The sequence below is a fragment of the Panthera uncia genome, chromosome X (assembly GCF_023721935.1).
Source record: "Panthera uncia isolate 11264 chromosome X, Puncia_PCG_1.0, whole genome shotgun sequence".
Classification (NCBI taxonomy): Eukaryota; Metazoa; Chordata; class Mammalia; order Carnivora; family Felidae; genus Panthera; species Panthera uncia.
The window spans coordinates 83,110,474-83,135,575 of record NC_064817.1 but is presented as its reverse complement, the minus strand read 5'-3'; the positions used below and the strand labels follow the sequence as shown (position 1 = coordinate 83,135,575).

The 25,102-nt window shown below is 38.0% G+C and overlaps 1 protein-coding gene across 3 annotated transcripts in view; it reads right to left on the bottom strand.

Moving 5' to 3' along the window:
* Window positions 1-7,359: 7,359 nt before the first annotated feature.
* TBC1D8B (TBC1 domain family member 8B) overlaps window positions 7,360-25,102 on the bottom strand; it is a 62,414-nt gene continuing 44,671 nt past the window's right edge. The window contains exons 15-21 of one of the 3 annotated variants that reach the window (XM_049644719.1): window positions 18,429-18,497; window positions 18,014-18,254; window positions 16,999-17,064; window positions 15,280-15,363; window positions 14,156-14,212; window positions 12,461-12,558; window positions 7,360-9,874 (exon numbers count right to left, since the gene is read on the bottom strand). In XM_049644719.1, the coding sequence (XP_049500676.1) occupies window positions 9,479-9,874; window positions 12,461-12,558; window positions 14,156-14,212; window positions 15,280-15,363; window positions 16,999-17,064; window positions 18,014-18,254; window positions 18,429-18,497 (1,011 nt within the window). In that variant the 3' untranslated portion in view covers window positions 7,360-9,478. The remainder of the gene's footprint in view (window positions 9,875-12,460; window positions 12,559-14,155; window positions 14,213-15,279; window positions 15,364-16,998; window positions 17,065-18,013; window positions 18,255-18,428; window positions 18,498-25,102) is intronic. The other 2 variants (XM_049644721.1, XM_049644722.1) reach the window with 2 other exon arrangements.

Genomic DNA, 25,102 nt, shown 5'->3' with positions numbered 1-25,102 from the left:
CTGCATCGGGCTCTGTGCTGACAGCTCAGAGCCTGGAGCCTGCTTCGGATTCTGTGTCTCCCTCTCTCTCTGTTCCTCCCCTGATCACGCTCTGTCTCTGTCTCTCTCAAAAATAAATAAACATTAAAAAATATTTAAAAAATCCAAAACACAACAAGGTAAACACAGGAATAAGGATATTTCTCCAACCTGTTTTCCATCTATCCAGTTGCCTTTTCTCAAAGGAAATCACCAAAATGTGCATCTTATGTACCTTTTTAGATACACCCCGTGCAGTGCAAAAAATGTTTTTTTCTTTTGAAAAATTTTATCTTAAATTATACTGTAAAATGGACTTTTTCACTTGGTGTTCAGTTCTATGAGTTTTAATGCATGTATAGATTCATGTACCCACTACTACAATCAGATTACAGAATAGTTTCATCCATCCCCCCAAATTCCCTTTATAATCACACCCTCCATGCCACTAACCCCCAGCAGCCACTGATCTATTCCCCATCAATATAGCTTTGTCTTTTCAAGATTTTTTTTTATTTTATCATGTAAAGATCTAATAAATTTGATGAAAAAGAAAGCATTGGCTAATATTATGTTTTTGTCTACTTAAGTCAGAACAGGATCTTACACTGAGAGCAGAAATGGGTGGTACATAACTTCTGGGCAGGAGGAACTAGTTCTCACTGAAATATATGCCAAAGGAAATTGTGGAGAAATTAAGGAGAAAAGGGATAGAAACTTTGTGGATGCCAATTTCAGTCCTGCTGTTTTCTTCTGCTTTTCTTTGTTCTTTACAAATTGGTAACCAGACAAAAGCCAGTATTTAGAATTCATCCACTTTCATATTGTTGATTCAGGTCTTGGTTTAGGACAGGAAAATTACCCCAGGCATCTAAAAATTAGTAGTCTAAACAGGAAGAAGAGAACCACAGCTAACCCCAATTTTCAATTTTAATCATGTGTGGAGATTTCCTCCGGGAGTAGTAAGCAAGGAAGTGAGCAAGTGTCACTAGTTAAAAGGAGATGCTTAGGATACCATTAATCAGTCACCAGAGAATAGGTAACAACTCAATAAATTACTGAAATAACAGGACACAAAAAAGCCAATTCCCTGAGGTGGCGAAGAACAAAATATTTCTCATGTGTTGTATAACGTGACTCGGTCCTTGGCTCTTTCTCCTTTTCTTACTCATTTTGAAAACATGAGAAAATAAGTTACTCTTCATAAAACACAAGATTAACAAATTAGAAGAACATCTGAGTGGCTCAGTTGGCTAAAGCATCTGACTCTTGATTTCTTCTCGGGTCATGATCTCACTCTGCGCCAGGCGTGGAGCTGGCTTAAGATTCTCTCTCCCTCTCCCTCTCTCTTGCTGTCTCTTTCTCAAAAACTAAAAAAAAAAATTAGAGCAATAACCATTAATAAAATAAATAAATAATTAAATGAAAAACTATTCATTGGAATATCAGGGAAGCCTAAAGAAAATGTACATAAGACTGGTGGGCTTCACCATCCATGAGAAATAGCCCAGAGGGAGTGTACTATGGTTCTCAAAATGCTCCATATGGCAGAGAGAGTCATATGTGGAGAGTGAGGACTTGTGGAAGGTTATGAACTTGAGAAATCAGCTTGAAGCCAAAGTGAGGAAAAAGACTGCAGACCAGTGAAAGGGCAGATGGCTATGTGCTCCTTGATATGGCCTTTCTCCCCTATTACTTCACAAATCTTGAGGAAAAAATACATAAATCATCATATGCTTAAGTGTGATTTAATTTCCTTTAGAAGATGGTGAGGGGGGTGGCGTTTGGGGCTAGGTTCTGATTAGAGGCCTCAGAAAGCCTGTGTGCATTTAGAAGCAGAAAACGATTTAGAGAAATGTAAGAAAACAGAGACAAAGTCACAGAAAGAACTCTAAGCTTCCTGTGATCCTGGAATTGGCATTCAAGACAAATATACTAAATTTTTTCTGGGGGCTAGGGTAGATACGGTAGCTTGGTTTTCAGTTCCACTCCACCCGCATCCTAGAGTGTCATCCTGTAAATGCAGATGATGGAAAGTACACATGGAAACACACTTCCCAGACTTCCTTGCAGCTGAAGTTCTGAATATGATTTAGGTTCAGCTAACCACATGCATGGGCATGAGATTTAGAAGGCAGAATATGGCTTTTGCTTTATTTCTGCTGCCTGTACTGAGAAGCACAGTGGTTGAGTTGTTTATTCTTCATTAGGGTTAACAGAGGTCCCCAGTCTAGTTATTAACTACATGAGAGTCAAGAGGCAATGATGGGGCACCCATTTTGCTGGTGCTGCTTGTATTGCATGTGGTATGTTTCTGGAACTAATAGCAATAATAATGGCTTCCTGACTGTGACAATAGTGACATGGTTCTGGAGCCATAGGTTTCCTGACCTTATGGAGAGACAGCAACTCTTTGCTGGCTTGGCTTTGTGATGTGGCTTTGAGAGTCATTCTTGAAGGCTTAGCTTAGCATCTGTTTCTACAGCTCTCCTAAATGATTCTCTAAGCCATTTTATACCCTGTAATAAATTGCTTTCTCCTTAAACTAGCCAGAGGGGCTTCTGTTCTCTGAAACTGAATCCTGACCAATAAAGAATGTAGTACCAGGAGTGCTTAAAGGCAATAGCATTTCAAGAAAGTGGGAAACTCAAGAGTTATTAGATAGCCTGATTGCATTTGAAAGCAGTGATGATACTGTTAGTATTAGATGGGATGTTGGTAGTCTATGGAGCATAATGGTGAACCAATCAAATTATCACAAATGGGCATCTACAATGAAGTGTCTTGATGGACCAGGTAGCTGCTACTACAGATTATTTTGGCATTAATGATAAACCCAAAAACTGTGGAGTGGGATTTCTAGAGGTTTAAGAAATGAAATGGCAATCTCAGGATTTAAATTCTAAGCTCAAAGAACAGAGGACTATGAGTTTCTGTTCTCTATGTCAATCTCCTGTTTGTTGACATAGAACTGACATAGCTGAAAATTAAAGTCTGATCCTTTGGGTTGTTAGATTACAACATATGCTGAACTCACAGTCTTGTCAGGTCACTTTTATGAAAGTTAAGGGTATTTACTTGATCACAGGGAGACCCCTAGAATAGAAATGAGGATATTTGAGTGAGTTCAGATGACTCTAAGTACTTCACCAATGAGCCTTACTTGCCAGTGGAAGTATGCTATTTGATGAGGCTGGTTCTGCCTTGTTTGAACATCCCGAAGCTTCTTGCAAGGGGATGTCAATTTTCATCAGGTACCACCCCTACCATCTCTCATTGCTTCAAGACCTATAACTAGAGTTAAGTCACAGAAGGCTCCAAGGGTACAAATACAAGTCTGAACAGGGAGGAAATAATTGCAAACTTTTGCTAATTCATTATGGCAGAAATCTGCAGAATATGTGTAGGAATGTATTTTGAGGAAACTATACCTTGGAAGAAGGGATGTAATTTTACATTGGGCCAAATAGATCAACACCTGAATACTTACCATAGATTCTGGATTCAAGTACTAGCTTGCCCAGTTGGAAGTGGCTCTTTTTTTGCTCTGTTAACTGAAGCCAAGGCTGAAAATTAGCCTATATTAAATGAAGTTGATATGCCTTGGTCCTTGGTATAATATAGAGGAAATACTCCAAAAACTTAAGAAAATAGAAACACTGGAGTACATTTATGATATATGACCCACTAACCTACTCCTAACCATGTCCCCCAACAGGACCCAGGGGATGTTCTCTTCCCCCAAGGCAGTGAAAAATATATTGATGAGAGGAGCCTTGTTGTTTTTGACACATGCTACAGCGGTAGTCTTCAGCAAGCCAGGGATAAAGGTGGGAGACACGACCAGTGAAAGGACTTTGCTAATTTCAATGAGAATAATGGGATTCTAGAATGGCAAAGACCAAGCAGCAACACTTAATGACAAGAGATGGGGTGAGCATGGCTAACGTGATAGAAATATGGCTAGAGATGTAATCTGAATGTTTTGACCTGCAGAGAAGTTTGGTAGTGGCTAATTGTTCTTCAGTTTCCTTTTGGAAATAAATGAGCAGCCTACTAACTTTTACTTGATCTGTATAGCCAAAATATATGTCTGGAGAACAGAGATCTACTTTAAGTCATTGTGATGGAGATTCATGGCCTTCACTCAGTTTGCAAGCCTGAGTCAGTTCACATACCCAGACCCTTGAAGGGTAAGCGAGGTACACTTGAGGAAGGACACTGAAATACCATAAGCATGTAGTAAATGTTCTTTCTGGCCTTCCTTTTTCTTTCTAGACAGAGGGGCCTGTGGCCATTTATCAGGGTAACCATGACTGGGCAACTGGAAATACCCATACTTTTCAAAGATTGGACACTGATGCTGAATTCACACTTATCCAGGGCCACTGAGAATATAATGTCATCCACTAGTCAGAGTCAGGGCTTACGGAGTCAAGAGACGGAATTTTATACTGAATCCATCCACAATGGGTCCAGTGGATCTGCAAACAATCCCACGATTATTTCTTAATGAATGTATATTTACAATAGCCATACTCAGCAACTGACAGATCTACCACATTTGCTCCCTGACCAGTGTAGTAAGGGCTATTTATGGTAGGAAGGGCCAAGTAGGGTTTGCTTTATCTGTCAATACTGTATCCCTGGGGAAATCAGAGATGAATGTTGGAAAGGGATTTGTAGGACATCCTCATTTAACTTGCCTGTTTGCCTTGTGCAGAGGGTATATGGATCTTGGAGAATGATAGTTGATTATCAAAATTTAATCATTAATCCCAAACAGGATTAAAAAAATCTTTTTATAGTTTATTTATCCTGAGAGAGACAGAGATAGCATGAGTGGGGGAGGGGCAGAGAGAAATGGAGACAGAGAATCCTAAGCAGGTTGTGCTATCAGCGCAGAGCCCAATGTGGGGCTTGAACTCACAAAACCCCAAGATCATAACCTGAGCCAAAACCAAGAGTCAGCCACTTAAACTGACTGAGCCACCTGGGTGCCCCCCAAACAGAATTTTTAAAAAAGCTAGATAAATCATCTGCAGTATACTGTGAGAGGATTTTAAGCTGAGGAATGTAGCTATGGGGATAATTTGCTTATGTTGCTTTGAGGGATCCAGTGCTACAGAGCTCCCAGTGTCACATGTATCAATCTTACTTTAAATAGCCAAAGAAATGGATTATGGTTGGTAAAAGCAGAAAAAAAAAAAAAAGACTTATTGAACTGTTAAGCTCATGGATCCACTATGAAGCTCCCCCCACCCAAAAGGGAGACTAAAGTCTGGGCATCCAAAAGCACTTTAAGTCCCACCTCAGAACCAGAGTGTTAATGTGAAGATGCCGCTACTGCCACCAGAATGTATTCTCCACTTTCCATCCTGCTCTGAGATAAAGAAACTCCAGGCAGATGCACCTCATTAATCAATCCTTGGTCACGTGGCTATATGAGGTAGGGATTCTGGGAAAGTAAACATCTGGTCTTTTTTACATGGTGGGCAGAAAACAAGTAGTTGTTGGGTGGAGCGTGGATGTGACTATAAACAGCATGAGGGAGTTTTGGGGGACAATGGAACTGTTCTGTATTCTAATTGTGGTGATGGTTACAGGAATATATACCTGTGTTAAAATTCATAGGTGTGTACAGCAAAAATAAGTTAATTTATTGTATGATAATTAAAAAAAAAACCACACAACTATGGCCTCATGACTAGTTGCAGAAATGAGGACTACATTAGCTATCCTTAGTTTCTCCCTTTTCCTTTAAGGTACACAATTATATATAACAATCAGTTTATTTCCCTACTTTTCCTCTACTGTTTTATATAAGGTGAGTTAAGTGGTAATTAACTTTTTAGTTCACATGTTACAGGATATCAAGATGTGATCGGGATTGAATTAGGACAAGTGGATATCACTCATCTATGGATCCAAATGACCAATAGAAACTCGAAACTTCCCTTAGGAGACAGAATTAATGTATTTTTGTTTGAGGATTTATGTTATGACAGGCAGCAGCCTGCCATTGATGCTATTAGCTGTTATGTATGAGTATGTGAAGAAGGGTACGATGCATGGTAAAAGAGGTAGATAACACAGGTGCTTGTAGTGGACAGACTCTATGGTGCACTCCCTATGATCCCTGCTTCCTGGTATACATGCCACTGTGTAATCTTCTCCCCTTGAGAGTGGGTAGGACCTGTGACTTCTCTTTAACCAACAGAATATGGCAAAAGGGATGAGATTATCACCACTGTGAGATTACATTATAGAAGATACTCTCATTATAGAGACACTCTTTACTAGACTGATTAAGTGGCCATTTTGGGGAAGCCCACAAGGCAAGGAACTTTGGGCAGCCTGAAGAAGTTGAGGCAGCTGCTAGGTACTGAGTGAAGCCTCTAGTTGCTGAGGACAGCCTCTAGCTGACTACCAGCAAGAAGCTGGGGCTTCCAGACCTATAATCATAAGGAAATAAATTTTGCCAAAAGCCTAAGTGAGCACAGAAGTCAATTCTTCCCCAGTTGAGCTTCTACATGAGAACCAGCTTGGCTGACTCCTTGGTTGTAGCCTTGTGAGAGCCTAAACCCAGCACGTAGCTAAGCTGAGCCCAGAGATCTAACCCACTACAATGGTGAGAATAAATGTGTGTTGTGGTAATTTGTTACACAGCAATAGAAAACAAATACGGTGCTCAATGTCCATTCTAGCCTCTCAATGTGTCTTCTTGTATTGCAGAGGCGAAAAAGCTAAAAGGGTATTTTCCAGATTCCCTTGCCACTAGGATTCTGGATACATTATAGGCCAATCACATGCATACTCGTGAGACTTGAATAGCTGAGGGGAGGTAAAGGCTATGCTTGCTTCTGCCATTTCTGCTGGTAAACATGGTTGTGAAGATGTTTTCTTGCTCTATTGTAATTTAGTCACTAGTTTGTGGGTGGTGAGAAGTGGGATGGTCGGCATCTCTGTTGCTGTGTAAATCATAGCAGGTGGGGCATGGATCTGTAAGTAGCAGCTGTAATGTTGGCTTTTCATCATGGTAGCAGGAAATAGTTTCCTAATTGTAGAAGAATTAGCAACTCCCTTGGTGGCCTGGTTCTGTGGTATAGTTTTGGAAGTTGTTCTTGAAAGCTCAATTTAGATCAGTCCTCTTGATAATTCTGTAAGCCACTTAATGTCTGGTAATAAATCTTTTCCTGCCTTAACTAAACTAATTAGAGTGAATTCTGTTCTCTGCAACCTAACCTTAACTAATAAAGGATAGAAGTCCTCAAGTGATAACTAAGTATAAACAAAAATACATAATAAATAACAGTAATATCTTTAAGCAAACAATTTTTCATGTTTACTGTAATAATTTGTAATATTTATTTTTATAAAGTAAAGCCACCTCATAACATTTAATTTAATGCATAAGGTATAATGCAGCGGTTCAGTTTAACACAACTACATAAGATTTTTAATATTAAGAACTCATTTTCTTAACAAGGTAGCAGCTATAAAACTATGTATTCATCTTATTTCTCCTGCAGACTCAGAAAATAAATGTTTGCCTTTTTAACTTGCATTTATAATCATTTTACAATTCAAAAATCTAAGTATTCGATTTTAATTAATATAGGCTAAAATACAATACCTAGTAATCTTTAATATTCTGAATTTTTAAAATCATATCAAATATTAATAACATATGCTCTTAGAAAGTATCTTTTTTGTAAATATAACTGACAAAATATTCAACAAAGTATGTGCAACAGTGCCTTTGTATATAAGCATAGAGCCTTATGTCTTTCTACAGTCTATGTAGTATAATTTAACAATCATTGCAAAATAGCAGAGGTAAGACAGTTTATGTATAAACTATTAACCAAAGTCTAAAATTTGAACACATTTCAGCAAATCATTTCTGAGAAAAGGCATAGATGCTTATTTACCAATTCTGTCTTTAGGTGATAATGTTCTAGAAAAGGTTAACCAAATCATTTTAAAGATAACACTAGTAAGTGTTTGGCCAAGCCCAATTTATGAAATTTTCAAAGGGTCAACTTAAAATTCTTGAATCTCTTTGAAAATAACATATTTTGTGGTGATGAAACCCTTTGTGTTAGGCCTTGTTCACAGTGGACTCTTGTCAAAGGCTGACTTATACCAATTCCTTTCCAGAAAGGGAGAATGTCTTGGGTTACTCTAAAGAATTTCTGCTCTTTTATTGTTTCACATCTGAAAAGTCAAAGGGCTTAAAACCAAAGCCTTTTGTGAAGAAAGAAGCTCCACTGGATAACTTCTCCCCATAATTTCCTAAGTCGATTAATAAATTGCTCTTGTCAAAAACAGCACAGAAGATTGAACAGGTATGGTTTGCTTGTCTTTTTTTCTTTAAAATGCTAACAAAGCCCATTATCTCTAAATGGACTTTCACTGTAATGACTGAAATATAAGCAGCATAAAATACTGAAATTACACATCTATATCAGATAGATGGTCAAAACTTTTTAAACAGACACCAGCCAATTACCTTAACTATCATTAAACATAAGTACTTTATGAACTTGCCAGACTAAAACAGTAATTCAGTCTATCTTATGTAGCTTAAAACATGACTGGTGAAAATTCAAAATTTACAGCTAGAACCAAAGCAGTCACAGCTACTCTGAGGCAAATGCCACAAACAGCAGTGTTTCAAGTAATTGCTCAGTCTAATGAGACACCTATATACTTAACTGAATTGTTTCTTAACCCTTCTGAAGAGACTGGCTTTATCTGGCTTAAAATTAAATCCAATATTGTTTCTCCTTATATGTGCCCAGAATTTTGGACTTGTTCTTGACTTGTTTTTATCAGTCAGCAGCTGCTGAACTGCTCAGGTAGGAAGAATGTAGAAATTACTAAAAAAACACATTTATTATTAGAAAAATGAATGAGATTAACTTCAAAAAGTTAATATTATTTCAGTTTGATAACTTGAAAATGAGGTCCTCATATGGTAATCACTTAGATAATTAAGGCTATAGATCTAAGAGCCTGGATTTCTAAAGCATCATAATAGGAACTGAGGCAATCTGGAAAGTAGGGTTTATCAGATGACATGGCAGCATCACTAACACTCAAACATAACATTACATTTTCAAAATCATCACTAATCCATATGTAAACAGCAGCACAAACTAGTAATTTTCTTACTAAAAGTGATATGGTAGTGCCCTCTGGTGGTAACATTAGCATATTCCCCTGATACTACATATCATATGAACTATAAAAAGTTCGTTTGTAATGGAGAATATCAAAAATTAGAGATTACCACAAAGAAATGAATCATTGTGCTTCCACATATCTTTTTTTTAAACCTTAAAACACATTGGTAACAAGATAAATCCCTGATCCCTATTCCCAAGAATTAAGCTGAAAGCTACGGAAATCTTAGTAAACTTGTCTATGACAGGCAATTCCTGTTAAAAGAGATTTACATCTTGGTTCTGAAACTTAACTGAGAGGTTTTTGCATTTTCAAGTTTCACTTTTACATCTATGGGTTTCTCAAAAAACCTCACCAAAGCTGGTTCATTCAACAGAGACGCAAGAATCTGTTCAAATGCAAATGACCACTGAGGTTCTTCCCTCAGAGAGGAGGGATCTTTCTTCAAGTGGCTCTCTGTTTTCCCCTCACTGGGTCCTCCAGAAGCACAGACTGTACCAGAGAATTCTTTGGCTGATGCTGTAGGGCTATGTAGTTTCCTTCCAACTTCTTCCATCCTGAGCAAAAGGCTAGTTACAACAGCAATGGCTTGATATAACGACTCTTCTTCAGGGTCCCCATGAAATAAGTTATACAGAGTCTTTGAAAACTGAATGAATTGTGACTGAAAGACACAAGTTAGAAATATCACATTTGATATTACATTTAGCAAAAAGAAAGAGAACTTAGAAGTAAACAGTCTCTTTTTTGGAATTTGTACTATCTAACCTTCACCACAGAAGTTACAAAAACTAATGATTAATCTCCAAAAAAATGTTGGTTCTAGAAAGATGGGTATGAACCATGCAAGAAAATTCCATTTAAGTTTACTCATTTGTTGCCTAGTAGCAGTATGTTGTATATGTATATTATATATATAATTCCTGGGCAACTTACCTACCAGCATTCCCTCAATGTTAGGTGGTTCTTAAATAGGCAAATTCCCCTATTTCCCCACATGCGAATCGTTCATTCATTGACCAATCTTTTTAAAAAATTTTATTTATTTTGGGGAGCCTGGGTGGCTCAGTCGGTTGGGTGTCCGACTTTGGCTCAGGTCATGATCTCACCATCAGTGAGTTTGAGCCCCACATTGGGCTCTGTGCTGACAGCTTGGAGCCTGGAGCCTGCTTCAAATTCTGTGTCTCCCTCTCTCTCTCTGCCCCTTCCCTGCTCGTGCTCTGTCTCTCTCAAAAATAAAATTAAAACATAAAAAAAAAAATTTAATGTTATTTATTTATTTTTGAGTGAGACAGTGAGCAGAGAGGGCAGAGAGGGAGAATCCCAAGCAGGCTCCATGTTGTCATCACAGAGCTCAAGGAAGGGTTTGAACCCATGAACTGTGAGACCATGACTTGAGCTGAAACCAAGAGTGGAATGTTTAACCGACTGAGCCACCCAGGTGCCCCAACCAATCTTTTTTTTAAGTTTATTTATTTATTTTGAGGGAGAGAGAGAGTGCACGCAACAGCATGAGCACAAGTGGGGGAGGGACAGAGGAAGAGAAAGAATCCCAAGCAGGCTTCATGCTCATTGTGCACAAAGCTATACACAGGGCTCAATCTCACAACCCTGAGATCATGACATGAGCCGCCGAAATCAAGAGTGGGATGTCTGACTGAGCCACCCAGGCACCCCTCATTAACCAATCTTAACGAAAGGCTTAAGGATGAGTTTTCCTTGATCTCTCCAAAGGGCTAGAGTGGGCAGCTCAAGTAGGACAACAAATTATGGAAAAATGTTTTGGAAACTATCTAGTAGTACAAGGTAGTGCTACAGAGCCCATTTAGACATGTTTCTCTTTATGTATTATTATTATTATTCTTTTTTAATGTTTATTTTTTGAGAGAGAGAGAGAGAGAAAAGAGAGAAAAGAGACAGATTGCAAGTTGGGGAGGGACAGAGAGAAAGGGAGAATTCAAAGCAGGCTCCAGGCTCTGAGCTGTCAGCCCAAAGTCCGACATGGGGCTTGAACCCATGAACCGTGAGATCATGACCTGAGCCGAAGTCAGGTGCTTAACTGACTGAGCCACCCAGGTGCCCCAGACATGTTTCTCTTTAAATGCTGAGGTGGGACCCAAGTAGAGAAATAAACTGGTTTGTTTGCTAGTTGCCCCTAGATAATCCATAGACGTTGCTAATAGATATTTGAGAATTAAAAAGAAAAACTGATTCTAACACAAGAGTTCCATCCTACTAGAAAAGTCTATCTGTAAATAAAAAAGCAAATACAAAGGATATACTTAATAAAAATAAACAGTACCAAACTTTTAAGTTTTATTTTTCTTCCTTAGTTTGTAGTACTATTTATAAAAATTTTAGAATAAATACCATACTGATTCATTAAAAAAAAATACTTATTCAGCTACCAAATTACCTAGTCCATGAGGAATACTGTTATTTGACAGTTCTTATTTTGGTAAAATTCTGGGGATCTTCAGTATATAAACCAACAGATTGTAATTTAAAAAAACATAAGAACATAAACTGAATGACCAGTATTTAAGATAGACATGGATTTAGAACTGTGTCAAGTAGTAGTAGTATTGTTTGAGCAGGTTCAAATATAAGATGATAAGACACCAGTGTGTGACCTATTTTATTAACTTCTTATCCCTAGTACCTAGCATTGGGTGTGTCATCTAGTAGGCACTACAAAAATGTTTACTGAATAAATGAACACTTCTAATAAAGCTGGAAATAGGAAACACTGAAATATACGTTTATACATACATCTTTTCTATAGTCACAAATGTTGTCATAGCAAAGGAACTATCCTGAAACTAAATACATTTAAATGCTTAACGTAGAAAATCATTTTGGGGCGCCTGGGTGGCTCAGTCAGTTAAGCATCTGACTCCTGATTTAGGCTCAGGTCATGATCTCAGTTTGTGAGGTGAGCCCCATGTAAGGCTCTGCGCTGTCAGCTGTCAGCACAGAGCCTACTTGGGATTCTCTCTCTGCCCCTCTCCCACTTGCATGTGTCTTCTCTCTCTCTCAAAATAAAAACATAAACATTAAAAAAATAAAGTATAAAATCATTTAAAACTTTGCTCCTACTCTTCTGTGCTCATCTGAAACTTAGAGATGATACACAAATTATTTAACTATTTTTGTAATAGCATGTTAGCAATTTTTAAAGTTGGATACACCCACATTCATAAAAAAACAAACAAGAACCTAGCATTTTTTTTCTTTGAAAATACTATACCTGATTCATTCTTGGTAAATCCTTAATGCTTTCTTCTTTTTTAGAAAGCTCATCTTGCCATTGACTTAGGTATGCCTGAATATCAACTTTTCCTTTGCCTGAAAGAGTGGAATAAAACCATTTCATAATGAACAGCCCACTGTATTTCCCCAAATCTCAGAAGGAATAACTATGATTGGAAGATATTTCATTGAGATATAAGATTTCACCTTTTAATAACCCAGGAAATTATCTGAATTTACCTTTTATTTCATCCACTGGCTTTCAGAATATGTATTCCATTTCTATTAAACTAAAACTTTTACTTTGGGAAGGCTGGGGACTAGGGAAGATGTGAAGAGAGACGAAGAAGGATGCATTTTAGATTAAACAGTATACCTTGGCTTGACAATGTAAATTTCATGTAGATGTTCTGATGCATACTATTAAGTTTAAAATAGCTTCTATATGATGTTCTTAATATGCAGATTCTGAAGTGTTCTATGGTGGCTTTTCTTTAAAAAATTCAAAACACTACTTATCCATTCATTCCTTTGAAGAGTTTAATCACAATAATTAATGTGACTATTAATAACTTAAGATTCATTGGAAAACTAGGTAGATATACAGAACCTTAGGGAAGGTGTCATAATTTAAATAGATCTTTGGCAATTCATTATTTTTTAACTAAATGTTACTCAAAACCATAAAAAGAATGATGGATTTTTTTGAATGCATTTGACAGCCTTGATCAAAATGTTAAATGTGCATATTAGACATAGTATTCTCATACTTCTATGAATTTATCCTATCCTAAAGAAATATGTATAAAAGTATCCTATAATGTAAGTATAAAATGTCTGTTGCAACACAGTTTGCAATACAAATAATTGGAAACAACCTAAATGTCCATCAATATTGGGCTAGTTATTGAATTATGGCATGATCAAATCAAACAATGGAATACTCTATACCCATTAAAAAAGAATAAGACAGATCCAAATGTACTAACATGAAAAGATGTCCATGATACATCACAAAATAGAAAAAGCAAATTGTAGAACAGTATTTATGGAATGTTTCTTTTTTTAATAAAAGAGAGAGGTCTATATGTCTTTGTGTATACATAGAAACAAGTCTGGAAAGGATACAGAACAAAATGTTTTCACATTTACTTCAGGGTAGAGTTCAGTGGGAATATAAAGACTTCTGTTTAAATTTCTTTTAGAAGAATTATCTATTACTCTTGTAATTAAAATTAAATATTTTCGGGGCGCCTGGGTGGCTCTGTCAGTTAAGCGTCTGACTTCAGCTCAGGTCATGATCTCACGGTCCATGAGTTCGAGCCCTGCGTCGGGCTCTGTGCTGACAGCTCAGAGCCTGGAGCTTGTTTCAGATTCTGTGTCTCCCTCTCTCTCTGCCCCTCCCCTGTTCATGCTCTGTCTCTGTCTTAAAAATAAATAAACGTTAAAAAAAATTAAAAAAAAACTAAATATTTTCAAAATAGTAAAATTAAATGAATATGGGTCATTTACTATAACTTCTGAGACTTAAGTATCAAGAGAACAAAGACTAAATTGTTAAACTAACATCAAAACAGCAAAAAAGCTCTCAGGACAAATCAATAGCCTTTAAAGGGAATCCACTTTGTGCCTTTGCCATTAACTATTCACAAAAACGGTAACTTAAACTAAATGATATTCCTGATCATAGTACCTTTTTCAGGGCTCTTTTTTAGTGATTCTGCTTCCTTCACATTTATAGGCTGAGAAACTAGAGGAAAGGAAAACAATTGAATTTTAAAAAATATTTAATAAGTAAATACCTTTTGAAAGTAAAAGAGTATTTTATATAAAAAGGCACATGTTATTTTCTTCAATTCAGGAAACCAATTTTAGCTGCCATGACCTCCTATCATCAGAACACAAAGTATTCAAAAGCTTTTATAGTTGAAAGAACACTGGGGAGAATCTATACGAAAAAAAAAATCTAAAAGTATACCAAGTTTAACAAATATTATTTACTTCTGGGGGGGTATTTTCTTCCCTGTGACCTACTTCAAACTAAACTGTATTACTTTTATTATTAGGGAAAAAAGCATGCTGGAAGTCAGAAGACTGAGCTACAGTCCTGATTGTAGCAGTAACTCATTGTGAAATCTTGCACAAGTCACTTCTCTCTGGGCCTCAGTGCCTCTATCTATATATAACTAAGGGATTTGACTAGATGATTTGTAAGGTCTCTTCAAACTTAGTGTTCAAACACTTAACATATAGTAACTATAAACATACATTAATCAGGACTTATCCCTCTGTAACACATTCATGTTTATGAAAAAGAAGCAAAGGACACAAAAATAAGTGCATAACACTTCCAAATTATGTCTTGGAGACAGATTCATCCCTGTCTCCTACACCTACAGTGATTTATAATAAGTATTCACTGTTTGAATAATAGCTATGACCTTCAATCATCAAAGATGCTATTGTCTCCACTGTATTTTAACAAGGCATGAAAATGATCTGATACATTTTAGAAATTTCTGCGATGTTAAGTAGAACAATTCTGCTACGTAAGTAGAAACAAAATGCATTTTCTAATCCTCCAGTAGAATAAACATTCCCTAAACGAAAACTGAAAACACACTTTAATCAGTCAAATATTTTGGGGGTATTTACCATGCATTTAGCACTGTGCTAAGTGTTATGGTTGCACAAGGAAATATAAAGTACCATTAACTCATATTTTACTAATGGTAGCTGGGTAAAAAATACTTAAGCCAGGAAGATCTCTATGAGTGACTAATCGTGAAAACAGATACATTTTTAACAGATATTTACCATGAAGCTGACTGAAATAAAGTAAGTCTTCTTTTGAAAGTTCATCTCCTTTTGAAGGGTCCTTAGATTTCACTTCAGTATAAGCTGAAAACACATAACCCAATCAATTTACTAACAATAAGGGACAGCAGTGGGTCCTATAATGGGGTCAAGTAAATATGGGGGCAGAGAGTTAAACAAAAGGTCTCAATAAGACAGACGTGAAGAAATGTGGAAGTAATAGTACTCTATAGCAAATAATAAGTTATCACTTTGAGTTCTATTCGTTCTCTTACTTTTTAATAGTTTTCTGAGAGCCATTACAAGTTGAAATAAGAAAATGTGGCATTTTAAAATCTCTGAAAATGTGACCTCATTTAAAAACATCTTCGGTAATAAGGCAAACATGAAGTTGAGTGCTGTAACCTACACAGTGGTTTCTCTATTTTTGATCCTTCTACTGAAAGTATATTCATTCCATGGCAATATTAGACACTCTAATAATAATTTGACTTGACAATGTAAAGTTCTTAATAATTAAGTTATTAGGTGGTTTTTCTTTGGTGTTTAATGCTCTGATTGTGATAGGAGTGTGTAAAGGGTAAGAGGTGGCTTTTAGATTTTTGGTCTGGTAAAGAATGGTTCCTGGCTATCCTGGGAAGACTTTCAAAAGAAATCCCAGGTTTAGCTTAATACAAGTTATGACGTGCTATTTGCTTGTGTAAATTATCCTTTCTAAACTAAATGGTACCTTTGCAATGTTCCTTTAGCTTAAAACCTAAGACTGTTTTCCCAAAATATGGATCAGGTTTGGGAAAGCCAGACTCTTAAGGTCGGTGGAAAACACTGAATAAACTGGAATGGTATGGTAACATTAGGGAAGTATGGCAGAATAGAAAGAAACCTAAGCTTTGGAGTCAGACCTCAGTTTGAATCCCAGCTATGCAATTTATTAGTTATGTGATCTTTGGCCAATAATTTAATCTTTCTGAGCCTTAGTTTCCTTATCCTTGGAAAGATAGTACTTCTCAGGGACATTGTGAGAATTAAGTAAAAGAACACATGTAAAGTAAATGCGTCAACAGAGCAAGTGTTCAATAAATGGCAGCTTTTATTTTGCTTCCTTTTCCAAATGTTTAACATCCTTGCTGCCTAGTCTCATTTTTTCTGAATAATTTGTAGTATCCCACAAGTTTGGCAATTTGTCTAAAGTTAAATTCTACTCCCCAATAACAACATCACATGTCAGTATTATACCAATATTCAAATGACAGGTAGTGCTTACACATAAACTATCATTAAATTGACCACTAACTGAAAGGAAGCTTGTGGACCCTTCTGTTACACAGAATCTCTTCTACAGATTTCACTGTAACTACCTATCAGAAAAAGTACTAGATATATGATCCATGGGCCACAATGAAGCAATGACCTTAGATCATATTGAAAATTACATTATTTATTAAAATTGAGTATCTACCATTATATTTGTTAAAATGGAATCAATTGGAGCACCTGGGTGGCTCAGTCAGTTAAGCATCCGACTCTTGATTTTGGCTCAGGTCATGATCTCACAGTTGTGACATTAGGCCCCATGTCAGGCTCCATGCTTTGCATGGAGCCTGCTTAAGATTCTCTCCCTCTGCTACTCCCCTGTTTGCACTCTGTCTCGCTCTCAAAAAAAAAAAAAAAAAAAAGAAATCAACTCCTGTATATCATTAAAGACTGTTAAACTCTTACCTGGAGGAATATGCAGCTTAAAAAGCAGCTTAAGCTTATCAGTGAAACTTCCATTGTACATTGTATCTGTTCAATAAAATTCAACTACAAATAATCATGTTTTCAAAGAACATTCAATCAATTCCAGCAACAAAGATTAATTAAGATACAGGTATTAGCCAGTAATTAGGACTCAGAAACTTTGTTACTTAAACTAACAATTAAACAGCCACCCAGTCAGCCAGATTCTCTCTTTCAAGCGTATAAGTAAAATACACTTTATCAGAGGGAAAAAATGCTCTCATGCTGATTTCCCTTCCCCCCAACCTAAATCTTTTTTCTTTTTAATGAGGCCTTATGCCTCATTTGAGGAAGAGAATTCCTCTTTAACGGGCAATCCCTGATAAGAAAGTATGCTGGGGTGTCTGGAAAAGCAAAGGAACAATGTAACTGGTGAACTATCTACAGGCACAACATGTTTGTTGGATATTTCTCTACCACTTTTCTAGGTTGTGTGATTGGATTTTTACTGAGGGGGAAACTCCTCCTGAAGCCTCCATGTGCCTGAATGGGGCAAGATATGGATATTTTCTTCCCTTGTGTTAACCTTTAAAACAACTATATCTAACAGCTTGCTTTTCTGAGAAGACTGGGTCAAAATGAGACCAATATACTTATATTTAGCAAAAGGTCCACTTATTGCTAAAGTTGGAGATAATGTAACTCAGGCTGATAAAATCTGACTAAATTGGCACTAAAAGGCAGTACTAAGTATTTCTAGGGGTACCTTTATTTTTTGCTTTAAAAAAGAAAATTATTGTGGGCGCCTGGGTGGCTTAGTCGGTTGAGCATCCGACTTCGGCTCAGGTTACCATCTCACAGTTCATGAATTCAACCCTGGCTTTGGGCTCGCTGCTGTCAGTGCAGAGCCTGCTTCAGATCCTCTGTCTCCCTCTCTCTGACCCTCCCCTGCTCGTGCACTCTCCAAAATAAATAAAACTTTAAAAAAAAAGAAAATTATTGGACATCATCCTACCAATTGCAGAGGAGAATTCTTTGAAGTTTATAAGGCAGTCAGAGTTTTCATCCAACAATCTGAATGTCCATAAGGCTAGTGAGTCTTTGTTTGCAGAATGAGCCCAGGGACTCAACAAGTGATATAACACTCTGAACTGCTGGCAGTCAATCTGATACTGTTCCAAATATGGCAGACTGGGGTCATGGTACTTCAATACTGGACAACCCAAACACCAATAATAAGAAAAAAACAGCTCTTTCTATTAAAAACAAATAAAAAGAGGAGAGTCATTAAATCATAAAAAGTAATTTTATAAAATTATTTTCTTTTAAGCATGTCTACTAAAATAATTAAAGATAAAATATTTAAAAGTGGTTGTGGTAAAATTTTGCTTAAAAAGTACTACTTTTCACTTGAAGAAGAACAACAGTACCTTAAAGATGACATAAAGTTCATCCAATTCATGAAGGCTCAATTTCACATCTTGTGATACAACACGCAACTTTAAAAAGATTAAAAGCAATTTATAATTTAACACTTCAGTACTAAAATTCTTGAATCCATTTAGAAAAATCTCCCTCTGCAAGAATAATTTTCTTCTAACTTTTTAAAAGAATAACAAAGACAAATGTACAAATTTTGCCCTTTAAAAAGGTTGTACATAGGCTATAGTTCAATTATACTCTGATATGTACTTTGGTTCAACTCTGATATGTACTTTGATCTTCATCCCTTCATACCCAGAGATCACTGCCAAAGGACATCCATTTAATGTCTGTAAATATAAGTAACAGTATTCTAAGTCTCATTCCATATATTCCTCTCTTGACATATAAACAATGTGTCAAAGTCATCAAATGGGGTTGTCATTAAGCACTTCAAAGACACTGGGAGAGGTGTGCATTCCCTATCTGTGCCAAAAAAACCTATAATCCAAGAAATAATAAGCTTAGAAAATATGTAATTTTATCCTACTCCATGAAGAACAAGCACCAATGGTACAACGATTTGGGTATTTAAGAAATTTAAAAGAGTAAAGATAAAAGATAGAATTAATAAAATAGTGGAAATTAAAAACAACTCACTACGCTCAATAAATAAAACAAAAAGCTGGTTAATTTAAAAAAAAGTAAAATAGACAAATATCTGGCAAGTGTGATAAAAGGAAACACAAATAAACATTGAGAAGTAAAATTATAATATAAACATAGGTATAAACATAGGTCATTAAAAGTGTTCAGCACAGAGGTACCATTAAATATCTACTGAATAGAGAGGTTCCGGAAGATGGCGGCGTAGGAGGACGCGGGACTCACAACGCGTCCTGCCGATCACTTAGATTCCACCTACACCTGCCTAAAGAACCCAGAAAACCGCCAGAGGATTAGCAGAAGGGAGTCTCCGGAGTCAAGCGCAGACTAGAGGCCCACGGAAGAGGGTAGGAAGGGCGGCAAGGCGGTGCGCGCTCCACGGACTGGCGGGAGGGAGCCGGGGCGGAGGGGCGGCTCGCCGGCCAAGCAGAGCCCCCGAGTCTGGCTGGCAAAAGCGGAGGGGCCGGGCAGACTGTGTTCCGACAGCAAGCGCGACTTAGCGTCTGGGAGGTCATAAGTTAACAGCTCTGCTCAGAAAGCGGGAAGGCTGGAGGACAAAGGGAGGGAGAGCTGCTGAGCCCCCGGACGGCAGAGGTCAGCTTGGCGGGGAACAAAGGCGCCAGCGCCATCTCCCCCGCCCATCCCCCAGCCAAAATCCCAAAGGGAACCAGTTCCTGCCAGGGAACTTGCTCGCTCCGCGCAAACACCCAACTCTGTGCTTCTGCGGAGCCAAACCTCCGGCAGCGGATCTGACTCCCTCCCGCTGCCACAGGGCTCCTCCTGGAGTGGATCACCTAAGGAGAAGCGAGCTAAGCCTGCCCCTCCACCCCCCGTGCACCTTGCCTACCCACCCCAGCTAATACGCCAGATCCCCAGCAACACAAGCCTGGCAGTGTGCAAGTAGCCCAGACGGGCCACGCCACCCCACAGTGAATCCCGCCCCTAGGAGAGGGGAAGAGAAGGCACACACCAGTCTGACTGTGGCCCCAGCAGTGGGCTGGGGGCAGACATCGGGTCGGACTGCGGCCCCGCCCACTAACTCCAGTTATACACCACAGCACAGGGGAAGTGCCCTGCAGGTCCTCACCACGCCAGGGACTCTCCAAAATGACCAAACGGAAGAATTCCCCTCAGAAGAATCTCCAGGAAATAACAACAGCTAATGAACTGATCAAAAAGGATTTAAATAATATAACAGAAAGTGAATTTAGAATAATAGTCATAAAATTAATCGCTGGGCTTGAAAACAGTATACAGGACAGCAGAGAATCTCTTGCCACAAAGATCGAGGGACTAAGGAACAGTCACGAGGAGTTGAAAAACGCTTTAAACGAAATGCAAAACAAAATGGAATCCACGATGGCTCGGCTTGAAGAGGCAGAGGAGAGAATAGGTGAACTAGAAGATAAAGTTATGGAGAAAGAGGAAGCTGAAAGAAAGAGAGATAAAAAAATCCAGGAGTATGAGGGGAAAATTAGAGAACTAAGTGATACACTAAAAAAAAATAATATACGCATAATTGGTATCCCAGAGGAGGAAGAGAGAGGGAAAGGTGCTGAAGGGGTACTTGAACAAATTATAGCTGAGAACTTCCCTGAACTGGGGAAGGAAAAAGGCATTGAAATCCAAGAGGCACAGAGAACTCCCTTCAGACATAACTTGAATCGATCTTCTGCACGACATATCATAGTGAAACTGGCAAAATACAAGGATAAAGAAAAAATTCTGAAAGCAGCAAGGGATAAACGTGCCCTCACTTATAAAGGGAGACCTATAAGACTTGTGACTGATCTCTCCTTTGAAACTTGGCAGGCCAGAAAGGCTTGGCACGATATCTACAGTGTGCTAAACAGAAAAAATATGCAGCCTAGAATCCTTTATCCAGCAAGTCTGTCATTTAGAATAGAAGGAGAGATAAAGGTCTTCCCAAACAAACAAAAACTGAAGGAATTTGTCACCACGAAACCAGCCCTACAAGAGATCCTAAGGGGGATCCTGTGAGACAAAGTACCAGAGACATCACTACAAGCATAAAACATACAGACATCACAATGACTCTAAACCCATATCTTTCTATAATAACACTGAATGTAAATGGATTAAATGCGCCAACTAAAAGACATAGGGTATCAGAATGGATAAAAAAACAAGACCCATCTATTTGCTGTCTACAAGAGACTCATTTTAGATCTGAGGACACCTTTAGATTGAGAGTGAGGGGATGGAGAACTATTTATCATGCTCCTGGAAGCCAAAAGAAAGCTGGAGGAGCCATACTTATATCAGACAAACTAGACTTTAAATTAAAGGCTGTAACAAGAGATGAAGAAGGGCATTATATAATAATCACAGGGTCTATCCACCAGGAAGAGCTAACTATTATAAATGTCTATGCGCCAAATACCCGAGCCCCCAGATATATAAAACAATTACTCATAAACATAAGCAACCTTATTGATAAGAATGTGGTCATTGCAGGGGACTTTAACACCCCACTTACAGAAATGGATAGATCATCTAGACACACAGTCAATAAAGAAACAAGGGCCCTGAATGATACATTGGATCAGATGGACTTGACAGATATATTTAGAACTCTGCATCCCAAAGCAACAGAATATACTTTCTTCTCGAGTGCACATGGAACATTCTCCAAGATAGATCATATACTGGGTCACAAAACAGCCCTTCATAAGTTTACAAGAATTGAAATTATACCATGCATACTTTCAGACCACAATGCTATGAAGCTTGAAATCAACCACAGGAAAAAGTCTGGAAAACCTCCAAAAGCATGGAGGTTAAAGAACACCCTACTAACGAATGAGTGGGTCAACCAGGCAATTAGAGAAGAAATTAAAATATACATGGAAACAAACGAAAATGAAAATACAACAATCCAAACGCTTTGGGATGCAGCGAAGGCAGTCCTGAGAGGAAAATACATTGCAATCCAGGCCTATCTCAAGAAACAAGAAAAATCCCAAATACAAAATCTAACAGCACACCTAAAGGAAATAGAAGCAGAACAGCAAAGGCAGCCTAAACCCAGCAGAAGAAGAGAAATAATAAAGATCAGAGCAGAAATAAACAATATAGAATCTAAAAAAACTGTAGAGCAGATCAACGAAACCAAGAGTTGGTTTTTTGAAAAAATAAACAAAATTGACAAACCTCTAGCCAGGCTTCTCAAAAAGAAAAGGGAGATGACCCAAATAGATAAAATCATGAATGAAAATGGAATGATTACAACCAATCCCTCAGAGATACAAACAATTATCAGGGAATACTATGAAAAATTATATGCCAGCAAATTGGACAACCTGGAAGAAATGGACAAATTTCTAAACACCCACACTCTTCCAAAACTCAATCAGGAGGAAATAGAAAGCTTGAACAGACCCATAACCAGCGAAGAAATTGAATCGGTTATCAAAAATCTCCCAACAAATAAGAGTCCAGGACCAGATGGCTTCCCAGGGGAGTTCTACCAGACATTTAAAGCAGAGATAATACCTATCCTTCTCAAGCTATTCCAAGAAATAGAAAGGGAAGGAAAACTTCCAGACTCATTCTATGAAGCCAGTATTACTTTGATTCCTAAACCAGACAGAGACCCAGTAAAAAAAGAGAACTACAGGCCAATATCCCTGATGAATATGGATGCAAAAATTCTTAATAAGATACTAGCAAATCGAATTCAACAGCATATAAAAAGAATTATTCACCATGATCAAGTGGGATTCATTCCTGGGATGCAGGGCTGGTTCAACATTCGCAAATCGATCAAGGTGATACATCACATTAACAAAAGAAAAGAGAAGAACCATATGATCCTGTCAATCGATGCAGAAAAGGCCTTTGACAAAATCCAGCACCCTTTCTTAATAAAAACCCTTGAGAAAGTCGGGATAGAAGGAACATACTTAAAGATCATAAAGGCCATTTATGAAACGCCCACAGCTAACATCATCCTCAACGGGGAAAAACTGAGAGCTTTTTCCCTGAGATCAGGAACACGACAGGGATGCCCACTGTCACCGCTGTTGTTTAATATAGTGCTGGAAGTTCTAGCATCAGCAATCAGACAACAAAAGGAAATCAAAGGCATCAAAATTGGCAAAGACGAAGTCAAGCTTTCGCTTTTTGCAGATGACATGATATTATACATGGAAAATCCGATAGACTCCACCAAAAGTCTGCTAGAACTGATACATGAATTCAGCAAAGTTGCAGGATACAAAATCAATGTGCAGAAATCAGTTGCATTCTTATACACTAACAATGAAGCAACAGAAAGACAAATGAAGAAACTGATCCCGTTCACAATTGCACCAAGAAGCATAAAATACCTAGGAATAAATCTAACCAAAGATGTAAAAGATCTGTATGCTGAAAACTATAGAAAGCTTATGCAGGTAATTGAAGAAGATATAAAGAAATGGAAAGACATTCCCTGCTCATGGATTGGAAGAATAAATATTGTCAAAATGTCAATACTACCCAAAGCTATCTACACATTCAATGCAATCCCAATCAAAATTGCACCAGCATTCTTCTCGAAACTAGAACAAGCAATCCTAAAATTCATATGGAACCACAAAAGACCCCGAATAGCCAAAGTAATTTTGAAGAAGAAGACCAAAGCAGGAGGCATCACAATCCCAGACTTTAGCCTCTACTACAAAGCTGTCATCATCAAGTCAGCATGGTATTGGCATAAAAACAGACACATAGACAAATGGAATAGAATAGAAACCCCAGAACTAGACCCACAAACGTATGGCCAACTCATCTTTGACAAAGCAGGAAAGAACATCCAATGGAAAAAAGACAGTCTCTTTAACAAATGGTGCTGGGAGAACTGGACAGCAACATGCAGAAGGTTGAAACTAGACCACTTTCTCACACCATTCACAAAAATAAACTCAAAATGGATAAAGGACCTGAATGTGAGACAGGAAACCATCAAAACCTTAGAGGAGAAAGCAGGAAAAGACCTCTCTGACCTCAGCCGTAGCAATCTCTTACTCGACACATCCCCAAAGGCAAGGGAATTAAAAGCAAAAGTGAATTACTGGGACCTTATGAAGATAAAAAGCTTCTGCACAGCAAAGGAAACAACCAACAAAACTAAAAGGCAACCAACGGAATGGGAAAAGATATTTGCAAATGACACATCGGACAAAGGGCTAGTATCCAAAATCTATAAAGAGCTCACCAAACTCCACACCCGAAAAACAAATAACCCAGTGAAGAAATGGGCAGAAAACATGAATAGACACTTCTCTAAAGAAGACATCCGGATGGCCAACAGGCACATGAAAAGATGTTCAACGTCGCTCCTTATCAGGGAAATAGAAATCAAAACCACACTCAGATATCACCTCACGCCAGTCAGAGTGGCCAAAATGAAGAAATCAGGAGACTATAGATGCTGGAGAGGATGTGGAGAAACAGGAACCCTCTTGCACTGTTGGTGGGAATGCAAATTGGTGCAGCCGCTCTGGAAAGCAGTGTGGAGGTTCCTCAGAAAATTAAAAATAGACCTACCCTATGACCCAGCAATAGCACTGCTAGGAATTTATCCAAGGGATACAGGAGTACTGATGCATAGGGGCACTTGTACCCCAATGTTTATAGCAGCACTCTCAACAATAGCCAAATTATGGAAAGAGCCTAAATGTCCATCAACTGATGAATGGATAAAGAAATTGTGGTTTATATACACAATGGAATACTACGTGGCAATGAGAAAAAATGAAATATGGCCTTTTGTAGCAACATGGATGGAACTGGAGAGTGTGATGCTAAGTGAAATAAGCCATACAGAGAAAGACAGATACCATATGGTTTCACTCTTATGTGGATCCTGAGAAACATAACAGAAACCCATGGGGGAGGGGAAGGGAAAAAAAAAAAAAAAAAAAGAGGTTAGAGTGGGAGAGAGCCAAAGCATAAGAGACTGTTAAAAACTGAGAACAAATTGAGGGTTGATGGGGGGGGGGAGGGAGGG